This window comes from Pristiophorus japonicus, chromosome 5 (genome assembly GCF_044704955.1).
Source record: "Pristiophorus japonicus isolate sPriJap1 chromosome 5, sPriJap1.hap1, whole genome shotgun sequence".
In the NCBI taxonomy this organism is placed as follows: Eukaryota; Metazoa; Chordata; class Chondrichthyes; family Pristiophoridae; genus Pristiophorus; species Pristiophorus japonicus.
Window position 1 is genome coordinate 272853303 of NC_091981.1, and position 22480 is coordinate 272875782.

General features: G+C 47.7%; 1 protein-coding gene across 4 annotated transcripts in view; it reads right to left on the minus strand.

Moving 5' to 3' along the window:
- dpp6a (dipeptidyl-peptidase 6a) overlaps positions 1 to 22480 on the minus strand; it is an 828704-nt gene that overhangs the window by 540522 nt on the left and 265702 nt on the right. For all 4 annotated transcript variants that reach the window (XR_011593400.1, XM_070881647.1, XM_070881648.1 and 1 more), the window contains one exon: positions 4413 to 4507. Coding sequence is in view for 3 of the 4 variants with exons in the window: in XM_070881647.1 (XP_070737748.1) it covers positions 4413 to 4507 (95 nt within the window). In the remaining variant the exon portion in view is untranslated. The remainder of the gene's footprint in view (positions 1 to 4412; positions 4508 to 22480) is intronic.

Sequence of the window (22480 nt, forward strand, 5' to 3'; positions counted from 1 at the left end):
GCTTCTGCTTTCCACTAGCAGTCAGAAGACTGGTGCGCTGGGGCCTGCCTCTGGGCCTCTATTTCTGCCCCGTTTCCCAGTGCAAGGTGGAGGAGGGGGTTATGCAGAAGGGTGGTCGGGCCATGCTAAGGATGAGTGGCGATGAAAATCACCCTGAAGACTGCACAATCATTAGACCTACAGAACAACTTATATTTGGTTGCGCTCCAAGAATTCAGAGCGACTCTACTGCATGTTCCATAAAATGTACATGTTGTGAACAGCGAAGTAGATTAATCTGAGTTTAAATTTGAAAAGTGTCTTTAGATAGTACCTCCTGATTGATCTATAGACATTACCATTTCTCTCTTAAGTATCTGCCATCAACTCTTACTTAATCTATCACTAAATTTTAATCGTCCACCGATAAAGATATGACAGTTTGATAACACTGCTATAAATAATTAACACCTACCTAATAAAGAGCTATAACAATTCTATAATAATTACCTTGCAGGATTCGGGAAAGCTGCGAATACCAAATTCTAACCAACTCATAAAGCTCTGATTAATTCTGCAGTTTGAGGTGCGGTAATAATTTGAAATAAATATTTGTTGTAAAGGAGTGTCTAAAGTTAAACTCTTTGCCCTGAGCCCCTGTGATTGATATTATTATAATCCAAGGGAATGTGATTAAAATGGAGCGGCTTCTAAGTCAACAGAGAAAATCCCCACCTGCCTGCTTCTGTTACTTGTTGTCATTAAGGTTAGTAGTTAGAATAGAATCATCGGGGGTGAAATTTAGAATAGAATCATAAGGAGTGGTCACATCCGGGAGGCGAGACATTTTGCGGCAGGCGTGGAAGTCCCGCCCCGCTGAAAAAAAAACACAGAAACATAGAAAATAGGTGCAGGAGTAGGCCATTCGGCCCTTCGAGCCTGCACCGCCATTAATGAGTTCATGGCTGAACACGCAACTTCAGTACCCCATTCCTGCTTTCTCGCCATACCCCTTGATCCCCCTAGTAGTAAGGACTTCATCTAACTCCTTTTTGAATATATTTAGTGAATTGACCTCGACAACTTTCTGTGGTAGAGAATTCCACAGGTTCACCACTCTCTGGGTGAAGAAGTTTCTCCTCATCTCGGTCCTAAATGGTTTACCCCTTATCCTTAGACTGTGACCCCTGGTTCTGGACTTCCCCAACATTGGGAACATTCTTCCTGCATCTAACCTGTCTAAACCCGTCAGAATTTTAAACGTTTCTATGAGATCCCCTCTCATTCTTCTGAACTCCAGTGAATACAAGCCCAGTTGATCCAATCTTTCTTCATATGTCAGTCCCGCCATCCCGGGAATCAGTCTGATGAACCTTCGCTGCACTCCCTCAATAGCAAGAATGTCCTTCCTCAAGTTAGGAGACCAAAACTGTACACAATACTCCAGATGTGGCCTCACAAAAAATTCGGGTTCCTTCCCTGAAAGGAAATGGAGCTCAAAATAACGCACCCTGCTTCCTTTCTGGGGCAGTAGTGGGACGGGCGTGTTGGGAGTGGGGCGCTGCGCTACGCACTGGGCCACGCAGCGCTGCCACGTAGGAGGGGCTCTACTCTTCATTCAAGGGTAGGCTCCAAGCTGCAAACTCTGCAGGTATAAAATGGGCTTCCATGGAGCACTAGGGGGCAGGGCAGGTGGTGGGGGGGCTGTGCTAACAGTCCGGCATTCAAGCAGAGTCCCGGGCGGTGTGATCGTGGCACGGACCCCGCGATCGAAGCGCCAACGGGGCGTCAGAATTTAAAAAAATTGCCGCCACCTCTCCTTTAATCAACGCCCCGCGAGCGGCCTGCGACCCGGTTCACATCCCCTGAAGCTATCGCTGTCATCGCCCGGCACAGCCTCAGGGGGCGATCCCCAATATTTTGTTCCGGGGCGAGAATGGGGCGCTACGGGTTACCACCGCCGCTAAACACCCAGGGAATTTAACGGGAGTCATTAGTGGTGTCATGCCCGAGTCGAAAAGTCGCACGACCCGCATTTCTAGGCCATAGAATCTTGCAGAACAGAAGGAGGCCATTCGGTCCATCGCGCCTGTGCCGGCTTTTTGAAAGGCCGAGCCAATTAGTCCCACTCCCCCGCTTATTCTCCATAGTCCTGCAGTTTTCTCCTCTTCAAGTATTTACTTGGTTTCCCTTTGAAAGGTATTTGTGAAGTTGCTTCCACCCCCTTTTCAGGCAGTGCGTTCCAGTTCACAACGACCTACAGGCGTCAGGTACAGCATGCGCGGCCAACTTGAAAGTCTCCTTTCACTCTGCTCTGGTGAGTTTGGACAGTCTCAAATCCAGTTTCCAGTTGGCGAGGATTGCAGTCCCCAAAAAAACTGCCTGCAACTTGGCAATTAATTTGCAATTGCACTCAGAATCCACGATGGTGCAACGTGGGGTCAGAATTAAAGCAGCATTATTTTTTTACGTGTCTTCACTCTACCGAAGCTGGGAGCCCTTTGATGCTTAAAATAGATACCAAAAGGGGAAAAATAGACCCTTCCCTGGTGCTGACATCCAGGTCGAAAATTCTTAATATATATCCAATTCATTCAAGTATTACTGAATAATTATTATTACACAGTGTAACAATCCTGTTCGAGAAGCTGTCGTGCTAAGATTAAATTCATAGAATCATACAGCACAGAAAGAAGCGATCCGGTTCATCGTCTCTTTGAAAGAGCAATCCAATTAGCCCAAGGCCTCTGCTCTTTCCCCACAGCCCTGCAACGGCGGAGAGACGAGAGAAGCTGGGATTCTTCTCCTTCGACCAGAGAAGGTTAAGGGGAGATTTAATAGAGATGTTCAAAATCGTGGAGGGTTTTGATCGAGTAGATAGGGGGAAACTGTTTCCAGTGGCAGAAAGGTTGGTATCCAGAGGACACAGACTTTAAGATAATTGCCAAAAGAGCCAGAGGTGAGATGAGGAGAACCAATTTTATGCAGTAAGTTATTATGATCTGGTATGCATTGCCTGAAAGGGCGGTGGAAACAGATTCAAAAATAACTTCAAAAGGAAACTGGATACTTGGAAGGGGAGAAAGTTGCATGGCTATGGGGAAAGAGCAGGGGGAGTGAGACTAATTGGATAGGTCTTTCAAAAAGCCGGCCCAGAATGGAAAGATGGGCCGAATGGCCTCCTTCTGTCTGTGAGATTCTATGGGGGAGAAATGGGAGCATTTTGCGCCTCCCGTTGGCATCCCCGAAGATCGTGACGTCATCGCCGTGCGCATCGCCCCGTTAGCGCCCTGGCCCCTAAATTGGGTATCGCCGTCTAAAGCTGCGGCCAGTGATAACAGCGACTGCTTCAGGGGGTGAAAATTAAAGGGGAAGTGGTCGGCTGCCGCTGAAAGAAATCTGCCTTTTTCGCTTGCCGCTACGGACGCGCTTTGGTTGCGGGTTCGGTGCCGCGATTTGCTCAGCCAGGCACTCTGCTTGAGTGCCGGGCTGATTGCGTGCCCCCCCCCCCCCGGTGGTCCAGGTCGGTGGGTTTCCTCATATGCAGAGTACGCAGCTTGGGCCCTTCCCTTTAATTCAGGGAACAGCCCCTCGTACGCAGCAGCGCTACGCAGGCCCGGTGCGTGGCACCGCTGAGCCGTGTGCCCCCGTTACCCATCCCCAGGAAGGAAGTGGAGCGTCGCTCTCCCTGGTAGCAGCCTCAAGCAACAAACCAGGAAGTTGAGCTCATATCCCAGACTGACACTTCAGGGCTGTGCTGAGGGAGGGCCGCATTGTCGGAGATGCTGTCTTTAAGAGGCGACGATAAGCCGAGACCTCGTCTGCCTGTACAGCGAGATGTAAAAGATCCCGTGGCTCTGTTTGAAGCGGAGCACGGTATTGTCCCAGTGACCTGATCAAGGTCAATCCTTCGACCAACGGCACCAAAACAGATTAACCAGTTATTCGCCTGATTTTTGTTTGTGGGAGCTTGACCTGCGCCACTTGGCTGCCTGCACAACAGATATGGAGCACTTTGATACATCGTGAGAACATGTAACGGTGGTACACAAGCGTTCTCCTGTTCTAAATGTGTCGACGAGGTTGCTACAAATGCATCCCGCATCAAGGGCACAGCGACGACAACTGAACGCCTACACGTTAACTTCTTGATCAGTGCAAACAAAACAAAACCGAATGCCTCGGGTATATTGGTACAGTGCATGCTTTTAAAAAAAACAAACACATTGATAATCCATCAAAATGTCACCCTGTTATAAAACAAAGCCTCACTGTTTTAGCAATTGCTCACTGCACTTTTGTGAAAGCTTAAAACAGTTGGTTTACGGTGGATCCCAACATTAACTGTTACACAGTCTCCCGCTTTGTGCTGTCTTTTTCCCGAAGCAACTGCCCGCGATTTCTAGAGGGACAGGTGAAAAGGAAACGCTTACAAATTTCTGGTTTTTCATCAAAATCGTGGTTTCCTTGGTTTCGACATTCCGTCTCTCCAGATCTCCGTCCCAGGTGCGATACAGCAGTTCAGTCTCTGCGCACAAACAGAAAGAAGTTGAGGCGAGCGATTTGGCCAGGTGCAGTCTGAGCTGTCACTTTAAGAATTGAAACACACAGGGGACGAAACTGGGCTTGGGCAGGGACACAAAACGGGCGGTAACGCATCTGCCGTCTCTTTTGAGTCCCGTGCAATAGAAAGACTTACATTTATATGGCGCCTTTCAGGACCTCAGAACATCCTTAAGCGCTTTACAACCAATTAAGTACTTTTAAAGTGTGGTCACTGTTGTAACGTAGGAAACACATCAGCCAATTTGCACACAGTAAGCTCCCTCATGAACAGTTGTGTGTTAATGATCAGATAATCTGATTTTAGTCATGTTGGTTGAGGGACTCCGAAGTGAACTCTCCTGCTTTTCTTCAAATAGTGCTATGGGATCTTTTACGTTTACCTGAGGTGGCAGACTGGGGCCTTAGTTTAACGTCTCATGTAAGACTACAGCATTTATCATCTCATTTACTGCTAATGACTGCTCGCAACCATTTCCAGATGGCTAACCTGCGGTTGACTACTTTTTGGTGATCCAAAAGACTCTGCGAATTCAAAAAACGTTCTCATGAACTTTTAACATCTTATGGCTGCAAAAAGACATTTTTCACAGGCAGTCAGAGTGGGTCCTGGAATTGGTCTGTGAACTGTGAAGAAAACTGCACCAGGGAGATAAGAAATGAAAGACTTATTCATGGTGAAGACTATCCCATTGTTTTAAACCTAGACGATTACATACATGGTGGGCAAACATCCCAGGAAAGGGGTATAAAAATGGCTGTAAAACATGAGGCGAGGAGGCAGCCAAGTGAGTGGTGACCTGGTCAGATTGCCAAGAAATTCACGGGGTTAATTTCCGATCGCTGACCACGGCTGGAGTTAACTCTCGTGAGAGTGTGCCTTTGCTTTGTAATTATTGTGTTCCTAACATAGATGAGACGGCACACAGGGAGGTTAAAGTAACAGTGACCTCAGTCTTTATTAAGACACACCAGAGTGAGGAACAGGCCTTAGGGGCCGGCTTATATACAGTGCTCCCAAGGGATGCTGGGATTCCTTGGGACTTCAGGGGATGCGCTCCATGGTGGCGGAATATGGGAGTGCATGCTTTGCAGATACACATCACTCCCTCCCCAAAGTCAAAGTGAAAACTATTTACAAGGTCAGGAGCCTTTCTTTCCCTGGTGGACCGCCTCAGTACAAATGTCTGTTCTGGTGTGTTGGCTGTGCCCTCGCTGGGCTGGCGTGTTGTTGGCCCTGCAGGGTTGCTGGGCGAGCCTGGCCTTGCTGGGCTGTTGGGCTTGATGTGTTCAATTTCCTGGTACGGGGTGGTGTCGTTGATCCTTTGGGTGTGTGTTGTGGGCTCGAAAAAGGTGGTGTCTGCTGTGGGTTATTCAGGGCAGTCTGTGAACCGCAGCCTCGTTTGGTCCAGGTGCTTTCTGCAAATTTGTCCATTGTCTAGTTTGACTACAAACACCCTACTCCCTTCTTTAGCCATCACCGTGCCCGCAATCCACTTGGGACCATGTCCATAGTTTAGCACATACACAGGGTCATTCAGATCAATTTCCCATGACACAGTGGCACAACCATCGTTTACATTTTGTTGCTGCCGCCTGCTCTCTACCTGATCATGCAGGTTGGGGTGAACCAGCGAGTCTGGTTTTAATTGTCCTTTTCATGAGTAGCTCAGCCGGCGGCACCCCTGTGAGCGAGTGGGGTCTCGTGCAGTAGCTGAGCAGTACTCGGGACAGGCAGGTTTGGAGTGAGCCTTCTGTGACTCATTTAAGGCTCCGTTTGATAGTTTGTACTGCCCGCTCTGCCTGCCCATTGGAGGCCGAGGTGACATGTTAGATCCCATTGTGGGTCATGAATTTGGCACTGGTGAAACATGGCCCATTGTCACTCACCAGTATGTCAGGCAGGCCGTGGGTGGCAAACATGGCCCTCAGGCTTTCAATGGTGGCGGTGGCGGTGCTTCCCGACATTATTTCACATTCAATCCATTTTGAAAAAGCATCCACCACCACCAGGAACATTTTGCCAAGAAACGGGCCCGCATAGTCGACATGGATCCTCGACCATGGTCTGGAGGGCCAAGACCACAAACTTAGTGGTGCCTCTCTGGGCGCGTTGCTCAACTGAGCGCACAGCGGCATTGCCGTACACAGGACTCTAAGTCAGAGTCGACACCGGGCCACCACACGTGGGATCTGGCTAGCGCTTTTATCATTACTATACCTGGGTGTGTGCTGTGGAGATCCGAGATGAATGTCTCCCTGCCCTTTTTGGGTAACACTACGTGGTTACCCCACAACAGGCAGTCTGCCTGAATGGACAGCTTGTCCTTTCGCCGTTGGAACGGCTTGATTAGCTCTTGCATTTCAATGGGGATGCTGGCCCAGCTCCGATGCAGTACACAGTTTTTTACTAGGGACAACAGAGAATCTTGGCTGGTCCAAGTCCTAATCTGGCAGGCCGTGACAGATGATTTATCATTTGCAAACGCTTCCGTGACCATCAACAAGTCTGCGGGCTGCGCCATCATCAACAAGTTTGCAGGCTGCGCCATTTTCACCCCCGTGGTGGGCAATGGTAGCCAACTGAGAGCGGATGGTATAGTTATATGCTGATAGCGCGAGTGACCACCTTTGTATGCAGGCTGAGACATCAGTATTTATCCTCTTGTTTTCAGTGAACAAGGATATGAGGGGCTTGTGATCGGTTTCCAGCTCAAATTTGAGGCCAAACAGGTACTGATGCATTTTCTTTACCCCGAACACACATGCTAATGCCTCTTTCTCAATCATGCTGTAGGCCCTCTCAGCCTTAGACAAGCTCCTGGAGGCATAGGTGACAGGTTGCAACTTCCCCGCAACGTTAGCTTGTTGTAATACACACCCGACTCCTTACGACGACGCATCACATGCTAGCACAAGTCTTTTGCACGGGTTATACAATACAAGCAGCTTGTTGGAGCATAAAATGTTTCTGGCTTTCTCAAAAGCAATTACTTGTTTTTTTTCCCATACCCAGTTCTCACCTTTATGCAATAACACATATAGGGGCTCTAAGAGGGTGCTTAACCCCGGTAGGAAGTTACCAAAATAGTTGAGGAGTCCCAGGAACGACCGCAGCTCCGTGATGTTCTGTGGCCTGGATGCATTCCTGATAGCCTCTGTCTTGGCGTCTGTGGGCCGAATGCCGTCCGCCGCGATCTTTTTCCCCAAAAACTCCACTTCTGTTACCATGAAGACGCATTTCGACCTCTTCAGCCGCAGCCCTACGCGATCCAGTTGCTGGAGGACCTCCTCCAGGTTTTGTAGGTGCTCGACGGTGTCCCGACCCGTAACCAATATGTCATCCTGAAAAACCACCGTGCGTGATACCGACTTGAGTAGGCTCTCCATGTCTCTCTGGAAGATCGCTGCAGCCGACCGAATTCCAAACAGGCATCTGTTGTAGATGAACAGTCATTTGTTGATGCAGGTGAGGCCCTTCGAAGACTCCGCCAGCTCCTGTGTCATGTAGGGCGAAGTCAGGTCGAGCTTGGTGAATGTCTTGCCTCCTGCCAGTGTCGCAAATAGGTCGTCTGCCTTAGGCAGCGGGTATTGGTCCTGTAGCGAGAAACGATCAATAGTTACTTTATAATCGCTACAAATCCTGACCGTGCAATCATTTTTGAGTACTGGAATAATCGGGCTGGCCCACTTGCTGAATTCCACTGGGGAGATGATGCCCTCGCGTTGCAGCCTATCTAGCTCGATTTCCACTCTCTCCCTCATCATGTGAGGTACCACTCGCGCCTTGTGGTGAATGGGTCATGCCTCTGGGACCAAGTGGATCTGCACCTTCGCCCCGGAAAAGTTTCCAATGCCTGGCTCAAAAAGGAAAGGAAATTTGTTAAGAACCTGGGTACATGAGGCCTCATCGACATATGATAGCATTCGGATGTCATCCCAGTTCCAGCGGATTTTGCCCAGCCAGCTCCTTGCAAGCAGTGTGGGGTCATCGCCCGGGACAATCCAGAGTGGCAGTTCGTGCACCGTGCCCTCGTAGGTGACCTTGACCATGGCGCTGCCCAGGACAGTGATAAGCTCTTTGGTATACGTTCTCAGTTTCGTGTGGATGGGGCTCAGGGCTGGTCTGAGTGCCTTGTTGCACCACAGTCTCTCAAACATCTTTTTGCTCATGATGTGCCAGTGTCCAGTTCCATGGCTACGGGTAAGTCACTGAATTTTACATTTAGCATTATAGGTGGACATTTAGTCGAAAATGTGTGCACCCCATGTACTTCAGCATCTGCCTCCTCTCTCTGAGGCTCAAAATTGCTTTGATCCACCATGGACCGATCTTCCACTGCCACGTGGTGGTTCGCAGGTTTTGCAGAGCTTGCAGCTCCTCTGCAAGCTTGTTGGAGGTGCCCCATTGTTCCACAGCTCTTGCAAACATACCCATTGAAGTGGCATGAATAGACTAAATGGAAGCCTCCACAACGCCAACAAGGTGTGAATTGTCTTGCATTCATACTTTGTTGCGGACTCTGAGTCATCTGGGTCACCTGAGGCCTGCTGGCAGTTGCAGACTCGTGGTTCCTGCCCTGTACATTTCTGCTCGCAAACACAGTTCCAGTTAATTTATGAACATTGCTAGCACTTGTGTGCTGAGAGATTTGTTTGGTGTTATCACTGGTGGACATAAATGCCTGTGCTATTACAATGGCCTTACTGAGGGTCGGTGTCTCTACAGTCAAAAGTTTTCGTATGATGGTCTTGTGGCCAATGCCCAGTACAAAAAAGTCTCTGAGCATCTGCTCCAGGTAGCCATTAAACTCACATTGCCCTGCAAGTCGCTTTAGCTCAGCGACGTAGCTCGCCACTTCCTGACCTTCAGATCGCTGGCACGTGTAGAACCGAAATCTCGCCATCAGCACGCTCTCCCTTGGGTTAAAATGCTCCCGAACCAGTGTACACAGCTCCTCATATGACTTATCTGTGGGTTTCACCGGAGACAGAAGATTCTTCATGAGGCTGTAGGTCGGTGCCCCGCAGACTGTGAGGAGAACCGCACTCCTTTTTGCAGCACTTCCTTCTCCGTCCAGCTCGTTGGCTGCAAAGTACTGGTCTAGCCGTTCGACATAGGCTTCCCAGTCCTCACCCTCCGAGAACTTCTGCAGGATGCCCACAGTTTGCTATATCTTTGCTTTGGATTCGTATACTCGTCGCCAGTTATTGTGGTCCCTACACAGATGAGACTGCACACAGGGAGGTTAAAGTAACAGTGACCTCAGTCTTTATTAAGGCACTCCAGAGTGAGGAACAGGCCTTAGGGGCCGGCTTATATACAGTGCTCCCAAGGGATGCTGGGATCCCTTGGGACTTCAGGGGATGCGCTCCCTGGTGGCGGAACATGGGAGTGCATGCTTTGCATATACACAACAGTAATCACTTAGGAAATAGGCAATTTTTAACTGTAAGTACTTTAACGGGATAGGTCAGTGCGGGTTAATAATTAGAAATTATTGTGCATTTAATTCTATCGTGATTGCTTGTATTTCTTTGGATTATTCTAAGTACGGATAATCCCTGTATATGGGTGAGAAAACGAAATACCCTGAGTCTATGTAATTTTGTCTCACAAGTCTGAACTCTGTAAAGTGTCGAGAAAAGGCATAAATCTTACAGGCTAAAATCTGTTTTTATTAAGATAAGTCTCACAATCATCCTTTAATGGAGGTTAAAAGTACTTGGATGAGGTCCAATCCTATACAACAGACACGAATAGTACTAGATTAGTTGAGGTACGATGTTATATGGTAGAGGATAATGGTTGTACGCGATGGCAACATATACATACGTCGGAGTTATCGAAATCTGCGATGCAATTGAATACGCATTACCTACACTCACGTTGACAGCTAAGAATTTTGCAAATGATATTACAAAGCAAGACATGAGATTGGAAAGACAAATGAAAACTTCCTTAAGAAGACATGTTCAAAAACATTGGGTGAAAAGCATTCTGGCTGAGGCGTGAATAGTTTCTAGCAAGAGTTGTCGAGCATTTTCCTATGAAGTAATTTTAAAGAAAAAAGAAAGAAAGATCTGCATCTATATAGCGCCTTTCATTACCACCGCTTTACAGCCAGTGAAGTACTTTTGGAGTTTAGTCACTGTTGTAATGTGGGAACGTTGTAAGCTAAAATAATTTGCCAGGATTTTGAAATGAGTGCACTCTAACATTGCAAAGCTCTTAACATGTTCACAGGAAGTTCTTCTCTCTGCTATTTTAGTGGAAGCAATAGTCGATTTATGCAGTCTAATTAATGCAGTATGATAGCAATATGTGCTGCGCTGTCTGACTTTGACTCAACAGTGGTGCTCTCTGAAGATGCTAAATGAATACAAGATTAAAGTAGAGGGATTAGTAGTACGGGGACTGCAAAACTCACCAGCACTAATGAGTGACCATTTAATAATAAAGCGTTGAAAGGCATCAGATGATACAATTCATGAATCAAAGGAAGACTCCCAATGGTGGAATCAGAAATGCTGACCCTCATTTACTACAAATAAAATCACTGGAATTAAAACTCAGTTGAATTTCCACACACGTGATTTAATCTTGCTTTATGCATGAACACAAGAAAAGTCAAGGACATGGAAAAGCCAATTTGCCCACTGAAGCTTGATCCTTCAACCTTCCAATTCTCCCAGCCCAGCATCCAACTGTGTTTCGGATATCCCAAAAGTCTGTCTCTCTACTAAAGAAAGACTTGCATTTCTATAGCGCCTTTCATGACCACCAGACGTCCCAAAGCGCTTTACAACAAATGAAGTACTTTTTGAAGTGTAGTCACTGTTGTAATGTGGGAATTTAATGTACTATGCTGGTGATCATTCCAGATATTTATCACCCTTTTGTATGGAGAAGTTCCTTCTGTTTTCTGTTTCTGAATTTACCTTTTGCTATCCCTGGATCCAGCAGCCCTGGTGTTGCTATAATTTCTCAGGAGGCTCCAGTTTTCGGACTGCTTTCTTTATTTTTGGCCATGAAATCAGAATTGGGTTCTTGTAAAGCAGCTTCTATTAGAGAAGCGCAACCCCTGCGTCTAGAGGCAAAATTTGCTGTCGCTTATCCATCTCTCCCTGATCAGTCCTGTATCGACATTCCTTGTCGGTTACCGTGCAGTTGGCTGAAAGGGTGCGGTGGTTAATAATCCAGCGAACGATCAGCTCCCAGCTGCCTCAGGGCAGGTAAGTAACCGGGGCAATTTTAACTGCCCAGCTACCTGCTTTCTGACAGACAGGTGGGATTAAAATTGTTCCCCATAGACTCTCCATCACAAAGACGGCCTAAATCCAGCTTCATAACAGTATCTGTCTCCATACCTACCTCAGCTCATCTGCTGCTGAAACCCATATCCTTTCCCTGTTCACCTCCAGACTTGTTGCAATACCTGCAATAGAGGGAGTGCAACGAAGGTTCACCAGACTGATTCCTGGAATGGGGGATGGTCCGATGAGGAGAGATTGAGTAGACGAGACCTATATTCTCTAGAGTTTAGAAGAATGAGAGGTGCTCTCATTGAAAAATACAAAATTCTTACAGAGCTCGACAGGGTATGTAATGTCCTTACTCAATGGCACAAAACCCACACAAGGCACATTCTATGGACAAGGTCACTCTATGACCTGAACCTTTATTCACAGGACCAAGGAGTGAAGTCCCTGCATGGGACCTCCCTTTATATGCCTGGATGACCAGGTAATGAGTGTCTCCCACAAATTCACCCCCTATGGTCAAGGTGTGCATTACTTAAGTACATACAGTATTGCAGTGGTGTTACATCGAGGTTACATACATGACATCACCTCCCCCCCCCCCCCCCCAAAAGTCTTATTGGGATCATAGGTTAAGTCTCTCAGGTGGTCTACGCTCCCTCGTGGAGCGCCGCAGTTGGGGCTCTGGTTGTTGAGCCTTGGCGTGAGTCTCTGTCACCTGTGGTGATTCCGGCCTGTCTGGGCTGACCGCTGGGACTGTACATGCTGCTGAATGTTCTTGTTGCTCGTTCACTTGCGGTGGTGTGAGCACCATCACATGATCTTCCTCGGGTTCTTCAGTGTCCATGCTGAACCTTTTTTATACTTGGTCCAGAAGCTTACGGCATATCTGCCCATTGTTAAGTTTAACCACGATGACCCTGTTCCCCTCTTTGTCTATTACAGTACCCTCAAGCCATTTGGGCCCCACGGCGTGATTGATGACAAATACGGGGTCATTTATTTCGATACATCTCTCCCTTGAATTGCGGTCATGGTACTCGTTTTGGGACTGGCGCTTGCCCTCAACTATGTCGGTCAGGACTGGGTGAATGAGGGACAACCCGAATTTTGAGTGTTCGTTTCATAAGTAGCTCAACGGGCGGGACCCCCATTAGCGAGTGCGGTCGGGACCTATAGGCCAACAGGAGGCGCGATAGGTGGCATTGAAGGGAGGGTCCTTGAATCCTGAGCATGCCTTGTTTAATGATTTGGACCGCACGTTCCGCCTGGCCATTGGATGCCGGCTTGAACGATGCTGTTCTGACATGGTTGATGCCATTGCCCGACACGAACTCCCGGAATTCGTAGCTCACGAAACATGGGCCATTATCGCATACAAGGATGTCCGGCAAGCTGTGGGTTGCAAAGACCGCATGTAGACTCTCCACAGTGGTGGATGTCGTGCACGAATTCAATATGAAGCACTCGATCCATTTCGAGTACGCATCTACCACAATGAGAAACATTTTTCCCATGAACGGGCCCACGTAGTCTACATGAATACGTGACCATGGCCTGGTGGGCCAGGGCCACGGGCTGAGCGGGGCCTCCCTGGGGTCATTACCCAGCTGGGCACACGTCATGCACCTGCGAACACAGTGTTCCAGGTCTGAATCAATTCCAGGCCACCAAACATGTGACCGGGCAATGGCCTTCATCAGCATGATGCCTGGATGCTCGCTGTGGAGTTCCCTGATGAATGCCTCCCTGCCCCTCTGGAGCATGACTACCCGACTGCTCCATAGAAGGCAGTCGGCTTGGATGGAGAGCTCATCCATCCGCCTGTGAAACGGTCTGACCTCCTCAGGACTGCTCCGTGTGCGGGCGCCCAATCCCCAGTCAGGACACATTTCTTAATCAAAGATAGGAGGGGATCTCTGTTGGTCCAGATTTTGATCTGGCGGGCTGTGATGGGGGAGCCTGCGCTGTCAAAGGCATCAACGGCCATGACCATCTCAGCGCTTTGTTCCGCTGCCCCCTCAGTGATGACCAGTGGAAGCCTGCTGAGCGCGTCAGCGCAATTTTCGGTGCCAGGCCGGTGCCGGATGGAGTAGTCATAAGCAGCCAGCGTGAGAGCCCATCGCTGTATGTGAGCTGACGCATTGGCATTGACAGCGTTGCTCTCTGACAACAGGGATGTTAACGGCTTGTGGTCCGTTTCTAATTTGAACCTCCTGCCAAAAAGGTAATGATGCATTTTTTTTACACCATAGACACATGCGAGTGCCTCCTTCTCAACCATCCCATATCCCCGTTCTGCTTGAGAGAGCGACCTGGAAGCATAAGCCACAGGTTGCAGTTGGCCCTCAGCATTACTCTGCTGCAATGCGCACCCATCCCCATAGGACGATGCATCGCATGTCAGAACCAATTTCTTACAGGGGTCATACAGGGTCAATAACTTATTTGAACAAAGTAGGTTCCGTGCCCGATTGAAAGCCTATTCTTGACAGTCCCCCCCAAAACCAATCACAACCCTTACGCAGGAGCACATGAAGCGGCTCCAACAATGTGCTTAAGTTCGGCAGAAAGTTCCCGAAATAGTTCAAGAGTCCTAGAAATGAATGCAACTCCAATGTGTTGCCGGGCTTGGGCGCTCGTCGAATCGTCTCTGTTTTGGATTCGGTGGGCCGAATCCCATCTGCAGCAACCCTCCTGCCCAGGAACTCAACCTCAGGAGCCAAAAACACACATTTAGACTTCTTGAGTTGCAGGCCTACCCGGTCAAGTCAGCGTAGCACCTCCTCCAGGTTGTGGAGGTGTTCCTCTGTGTCACAACCCGTGGTGAGGATGTCGTCCTGAAATACGATTGTTCCAGGAATGGATTTGAGCAGGCTTTCGATATTTCTTTGAAAAATCGCGACCGCTGATCGAATGCCAAACGGGCACCTGTTGTAAACGAACAGTCCCTTGTGCGTAGTGATGGTGGTCAGTAGTTTAGATTCGTCGGCCAGTTCTTGGGTCATGTAGGCTGAAGTGAGATCCAACTTGGTGAACAGCTTGCCGCCTGCCAGCGTGGAGAAAAGATCCTCCACTCTCAAGAGCGGGTATTGGTCTTGTAGGGACACCCGATTGATAGTGGCCTTATAGTCGCCACAGATCCTGACAGAACCATCCACTTTTAGGACGGGAATCATGGGGCTTGCCCAGTCGCTGAATTCAACAGGCGAGATGATGCCCTCTCTCAGCAAACGGTCCAATTCGTTCTCAATTTTCTCCCACATCACATACGGCACCGCTCTGGCTTTTGTGGTGCACTGGTCTGGCGTCCGGGGTGATGCATATCACTACTTTGGTACCTTTGAACGTCCCAACGCCAGGTTGGAATAGTGACTCAAATTGTTGTAGGACATGTGAGCACGAACTTTGCTCCACAGATGACATTGCGTGCACATCCCCCCATTTCCAGTTCATCTCAGCTAACCAGCTCCTCTCCAACAGTGCAGGACCATTGCCCGGGACAATCCAGAGTGGCAGCTGGTTCACTGATCCATTGTGTGTGACCGCCAACATTGCACTGCCTAGTACTGGAATGATTTCTTTGGTTTACGTCCGTAGTTGTGTCTCAATGCGTTCTAGTTTGGGTCTACTGGCTTTGAGTGGCCATAGCTTTTCGAATTGTTGAACGCTCATGAGTGACTGGCTGGCCCCCGTGTCCAGCTCCATGCATACAGGGATGCCGTTTATTAAAATCTTCATCATGATCGGTGGCATTTTGGTATATGAGCTGTGAATGTTTGCCACATGAACCCGCTGAACTTCAGCGTCCATTAATTTGCCCCAAGAGTCATCCTGCCTCACAGACTCCTCTTCTGATCAATCCCCCTTGTAAATTAGCCTGGTTACAGGCTTCCTGCACATTCGAGCTAAATGGCCACTGAGGTTGCAGTTTCTGCAGACAAATTGTTGAAACCTGCAAGTTCTGGCAGAGTGTTTGCCCCCACACCTCCAGCATGAGCTGAGAGTCCCATTGTTGTGAACAAAGGAGCTATGACCCGGCATTCCTCGCTGATTGTCACTTTGACTGCTCTTGAGTACCCTGTTGGTGGGTGTCAATGGCCCCATCCCAGACCGCATTGTCCATTGTGATGGCGTAAATGTCCGTTCAGCCTGCCATTGTCTCTGTTGAAAACCTACTCTGGGGTCTATTGCTGCCTGGGGTGTGTTGAACTGCCCTTGCCTGCTGCGGGGCTCTGAGTTGTATTTATGATATTGACTCCCTGATCCCCTGCCATGAAAGTCTGAGCCATCAACGCCGCCGCTTCCAAAGTCAAGTCCTTGGTCTCAATTAACTTTCAGAAAATCCCCGCATGACCGATGCCCTCAATAAAGAAGTCCCTTAACATCTGCCCCCTGCAGGCGTCTATGAACTTACAGAGGCTGGCCAAACGGCGGAGGTCCGCAACGAAATCCGGTATGCTCTGTCCTTCACGACGTCGGTGGGTATAGAATCTGTGTCGGGCCATGTGTATGCTGATCGTCGGTTTGAGGTGCTCACCGATTAGTTTGCTGAGTTCTTCAAAGGTTTTGTCCGCCGGCTTTTCGGGTGCTAGTAGGTCCTTCATGAGCGCGTAAGTCTTAGGTCCACAGCTGGTCAGCAGATGGGCCCTTCGCTTGTCGGCCGCTGCATCTCCCAGCCATTCTTTCGTGATAAAGCTTTGCTGGAGCCTCTCAATGAAATCGTCCCAGTTCTCACCAACACAGTACCGTTCCTCTGTGCTACCGGTGGCCATTCTCGTGGTCGTTGATTCCCGTTTCTCATCGCCAATGTAATGTCCTTACTCAATGGCACAAAACCCACACAAGGCACATTCTATGGACAAGGTCACTATGACCTGAACCTTTATTCACAGGACCAAGAAGTGAAGTCCCTGCGTGGGACCTCCCTTTATATACCTGGATGACCAGGTAATGAGTGTCTCCCACAAGTTCATCCCCTGTGGTCAAGGTGTGCATTACTTAAGTATATACAGTATTGCAGTGGTGTTACATACAGGTTACATACATGACAGGGTAGATGCAGGGAGGATGTTTCCCCTGGCTGGGGGTCACAGTCTCAGAATATGGGGTCAGCCATTTAGGACTATGACGAAGCAAAACTTCTTCACTCAGAGGGTGTTGAATCTTTGGAATTCTCGAACCCAGAGGGCTGTGGATGCTCAGCCGTTGAGTATATTCAAGGCAAGGATCGATAGATTTTTGAATATTAAGAGAATCAAGGGATATGGGGATAGTGCAGGAAAGTGGAGTTGAGGTCGAAGATCAGCCATGACCTTATTAAATGGCGGCGTAGGCTCGAGGGGCCAAATAGCCTACTCCTGTTCCTAATTCGTGTGTTCTTATGTTCTCCCATCCTCCACCCTTCGTAAACTTCAATTCATCTAAAACTCTTGGCTTGCATTCTAACCTAAGTCAGCATCTTCAGGAAAGCAGGAGAAAACCCGGGAAAATTCTGTATCCTACAGCATTAAGAATACAACAACAACTTGTGCCGTTTTTCCATCAACCCTGTGTTTACATTGAAAAACAAGGATTAGCATCTTAAATTGGCAGAATGGCGGGGGCGGGGGGGTGGGCGGGGGCTGGTGGGGGCTGGTGGGGGCGGTGCAGAACCGTGAGGTCCAGGAGCCAATATTGCTTAGCAGGGACAGATGGTGATGGAGAAGCGGGATTATGTGTTGGTTAGGATACAGACGGCAGAGATTCGGATGAGATGATGTTTACAGGGCACGGAGGATGGGAGGCTCGCCAGGAGAGCATTGGAATAGTCGGGTCCGGAGGTGAGTGTCTGGCAACAGCTGAGGTGAGGTAGGGATGGAGGCTGGCAATGTTACAGAGATGAAAACAGTCAGTCTTTGTGATGCAGATGATTATGGGGACCGATGACACATTACTTGGATAGCTCTGCCAAAGAGCCGGCACAATGGGCCGAATGGCCTCTGTAATATATATATATAGATCCACCCAGTGGACCACTGTGGCATTGCAGCCATTGCTGTTTACAACAATAAAGAGGGAGTCACCTGACTGGCTTCCTGAGGTTATCAGCCATCTTCGAATCTGTGTGTTTGTGAGGTTGTACCGAAAACATAACATCCTCCTTCTATGATTTTATGCTGTATGGGGTTGAAAATGACACTGAGGTTGAAAACATTGCTGCGAGACAGCAGCTGGAGATGAGGATGAATTCTGTGGCTTGTGGAGGGGGAGCGGGGGGAGATGGTGGGGAGGAGCTCAGACAATGACTTTGGTCTTCTCAATGTTTAACTGATGGAAATTTTGGCTCATTCAAGACTGGGTGTCGGATAAGCTGTTTGACAATGCAGCGGCAGCAGAGTGATGGAGCTGTGTGTTGTCAGCGTACACGTGGAAGATAAGCTTGTGTCTGCGGATGACGTCGCCCAAGCGGCACATGTAGGTGACGAATAGAAGGGCCCAATTCTCGAGCCTTGGGAGACTCTGGAGGTAGGAAGAGGAGGCATTGCTGGAGCTCTGATTGATATGTAGGAGTTGAACCAAGTGAAGACAGTTCCATTGCGTTGAAGTACGGAGGACAGGCAGGAGTGGCGGGGCCGAGGGGGGGAATTGGTGAGGTTGATGATTGCAGCAAAGTCTGTGATATCACGTAATTTGGAACTAGAAAAGTGATGGCATCAGACTGCTGGAACGTGTTATTTCTGATATGTGTTAATATGCGCTTCAACTATTTCATATCATATTTTGTCTCACTTATGCTAGTAGATTCATTATTTGCAATTTTACATATAATTGAAGTTATCGGTGCAATTCATATTTATGATTTATTTAATATAGGAATCATTCTCTGAGCTGCTTTGAGTTTCAAGTTTCAGGAATACTGGGCATGGTTTATAAGTATCTAGCAACATACTGTCTCATGCAATGTTAATCAGCTTATCTATTTGAATAAAGGGCCTACATTTTGGAAAATAATTGTGTTTCTTTGGACAAAATCTAAGTGTTTGTAACATCAATTATTTCTTAGCTTTATTATGTGAGAACAGCCTTTCTCTATGTTATTAAAGGAAATGACTTGTGTCAAATTGAATCAACATTCATTGTTCTGTTGTGATTTGTACGCAGCTTGGCACCTGTGTTTTCTCAATTGGATTCAATTTTGCTACTAGTGCAACTGTGGGCCTTGTCAAGTTCGATGGCTCATTCGAATTACTGAAGCAATTTGGAGCCCGTGTTGCAGTTAAATAAATAAATTAAATCACATCACTTGAACATTATTACTTTTCAAAATGCCCCAACCTGTTGAATGATAACTTCTCATTTCCTAATCCCATCGCAAATGCTCTAAAGCAACCAGAAAAGAACAACTTTAGTTCAGGCTCCAGTATCCTCGACATCGTTTATCGTTCATTCTCTTCGATCTCTACAGTCTCCCTCGGTTACTTACACTCTCTTCTCTTTCCCTCACCACCCTCTTTCTCTCTCATGCATAAAAGGTCAGGGTGAGGAGAAGCCCATGGCGCAGGAGGTTGGGAGAGAATCGGATGGTTTGGTTCAGATTCCCGTTCTTGGTTCTCAGCCATTCTCTTTAAGAATCTCCACGGAAAAACTGACAACATTGTGTGCAAGCTAACAGTGGTGTGAAATTATTGGTGCTTATCAACACTTTTGGAGAAAGAAAGAAAGAAAGAAAGAAAGAAAGAAAGAAAGAAAGAAAGAAAAAAAGAAAGAAAGAAAGAAAGAAAGAAAGAAAGAAAGAAAGAAAGAAAGAAAGAAAGAAAGAAAGAAAGAAAGAAAGAAAGAAAGAAAGAAAGAAAGAGAAAGAAAGAAAGAAAGAAAGATTAATTTATTTGCATTTATATAGCACCTTTCACAACCACTGGATATCCCAAAGCGCTTTACAGCCAATGAAGTACTTTTTGAAGTGTATGCACGGTTGTAATGTGGGAAACGCGGCAGCCAATTTGCCCACAAGCAAGCTCCAACAAACAGCAAAGTGATAATGACCAATTAATCTGTTTTGGTTATTTTAATTGGCCAGGATACCGGGAATAACTCCCTTGCTCTTCTTCGAAATAGTGCCATGGGATCTTTTACGTCCACCTAAGAGGGTAGATGAGGCCTCAGCTTAACATCTCATCCAAACCACAGCACCTCCGACAATGCAGCATTCCCTCAGTACCGCACTGGAGTGTCAGCTCAGATTGTTGTGTTCAAGTCTCAAAGGAATGAACCTGGCAGCGTTGAGACAAACAGGACACCAATCACTTCCCAACCACAGCTGGACATGGTGGCTTGCCCAATCCTATAGGAATCACCGGCGGGTGACTAGAAATAACTAAAAGCCGAGAAAATCCTAGCTATTGAATCCTCACATCCACAGAAAGAGTGGAGTCACAGAATATACTTTTAAACTATCTTCCTGCATTACGCATCCATCCTTGCTGGAGAAACTGATATCAGCTGCTCTGAGCGACCTGGAGGTGTTGGCTGAGAAATTGGAGCAGAACTGAAAACCGGCGGTTACGAAGAGAGCCCACGCCCGAAGATATCGGCCACAGGCTCTTTGGAACTTGGGCATCGGGCCTGATCTTCATAAAATAGACGTCCACTGGGCATTGCAATGCAGCTCGCGAGTCGGGGTCTGAGGAAAATCGTCAGAGCAGGGGCAGCAAAGGGACAAGCTGCACGCAGGCGGAGGAGGAGGAACAACAGGGGGAGGAAGAGCAGGAGGAGCAAGATGAAGAATCAGAAGAGGAGGAATCGGTAGAAAGGGACAAGTCAAACAGTCCCTTTCTGGCCGAAATCGAAATCGGCCTGCGGTACCAGTGAAGACAACCTCAATTCTCCATTCAACATTAGTCCGCCACCTTACCTTCCCTGTTACTGCCTATCATAGTGTCCTCTTGGCCACAATACTGAAATAAAAACCACCACAAAGCAACCGTTCCAATCCAACTTTATCCATATCTGCATCTAATATTAAAAAGTCAACTAATGATCCTTGTGCATTCCCTGAGTGAGTGCCTTGCGTGTGCCTTTGCCTATCCTTGTGCTCTTATGCAGTGCTACTCCAGTGGCTGCAGCATGGCTGGTGGAAGGCTTCTGACTTTCAGTGGGGGTCACTGCAGATGGCCTGGTAGGACGACCTCAAGTAGCTGGTGGCTGGGAGTGTCAAATTAAATTGAGTAGGCCTCCTGCGCTATCGTTCCATTAGCACCCGAAGAAGATTGTGGAAAGCTTCCCTTAGAACTCCATTCTCCTCTTGGATCAATACAACTGAATATCCCATTGTATTCACTAGAGTTTAGAAGTTTAGAAGAATGAGAGGGGATCTCATTGAAACGTATAAAATTATCACTGGGTTGGATAGACTGGATGCGGGGAGGATGTTTCCCCTGGCTGGAAAGTCTAGAACAAGGGTTCACGGTCTCAGGATACGGGGTAGGAGATTTAGGACCGAGATGAGGAGACATTTTTTCACTCAGAGGGTGGTGAACCTGTGGAATTCTCTACCACAGAAGGCTGTGGAGACCAAGTCACTGAATATATTTAAGAAGGAGATAGATAGATTTCTAGACACAAAAGACATCAAGGGGAATGGGGAAAAAGCAGGAATATGGTGTTGAGATAGAGGATCAGCCATGATCATATTGAATGGCGGTGCAGACTCGAAGGGCCAAATGGCCTATTACTGCTCCTATTTAGATGTTTCTATGTTGAGGCGGTAAACATCGCCCGGCGCTAAAGGTGCCTGGCGCCTTCATCGCCTCAAAGTGGGCAGTACGTAATTTCTCCCCTAAAAGTATCATGCATGCCCCCTACGACATTGGAACCAGCTGGTGTGTATTAGGTCCTAGGTCGGCATGTAACTCCAGTGGAGTATGCCAAGTGACTGTTGAAAATTTATAGCATGGCTAATGTTAATTCCAACCCCCAAACCATTGACTTAATTGATGCTTTTAAACTTTACCAGTTTATAAGATTTAGCACGGGTCTTAAATCTCCACTGGCATTTGTGAACAAGCGTACATGCTGTTCATAATGCCTAGACTGCCATTTTCCACAGGATATCAAGTCAGAAGATAATTAACACAAACCTGTTCCTTCCATAATAAGTTATCCCCAAAGGCCCAATTAGCTTTTTTAAGGTTGTAAATTTTAATAAATTTGAAAGAACCTGTGACTTTCATGACCTCAGAACATCCTAAAGCGCTGTGTAGCCAATGACGCACTTTTGAGGTATAGTCACTGTTGTAATGTAGGCAGCCAGTGTCCACACAGCAAGATCCCGCAAAAAGCAACGTGATAATGACCAGGTAGTCTGTTTTTTTTACTGATATTGGTTGAGCACTAAATGTTGGCTAGAACACTGCAGAGAGCTCCCCTGCTCTTCTTCAACATAGTGCCATGGGATCTTTTACATCCACTTGAAGGCAGAGGGTTGCTTTGGTTTAATAACTCATCCAAAAGATGGCACCTGTGACAGTGCAGCGCTCCCTCAGTACTGCACTGAAGTGTCAGCCTATAATTTGTACTCAAGTGTCTGGAGTGGGCCTTGAACCTACAACCATCTGATTCAGAAGCCAGAGTGCTGCCACTAAGCCACGGTTGACACCGTTTAGAAAGTAATTCTGCTCATCCAGCTACTGAGGAA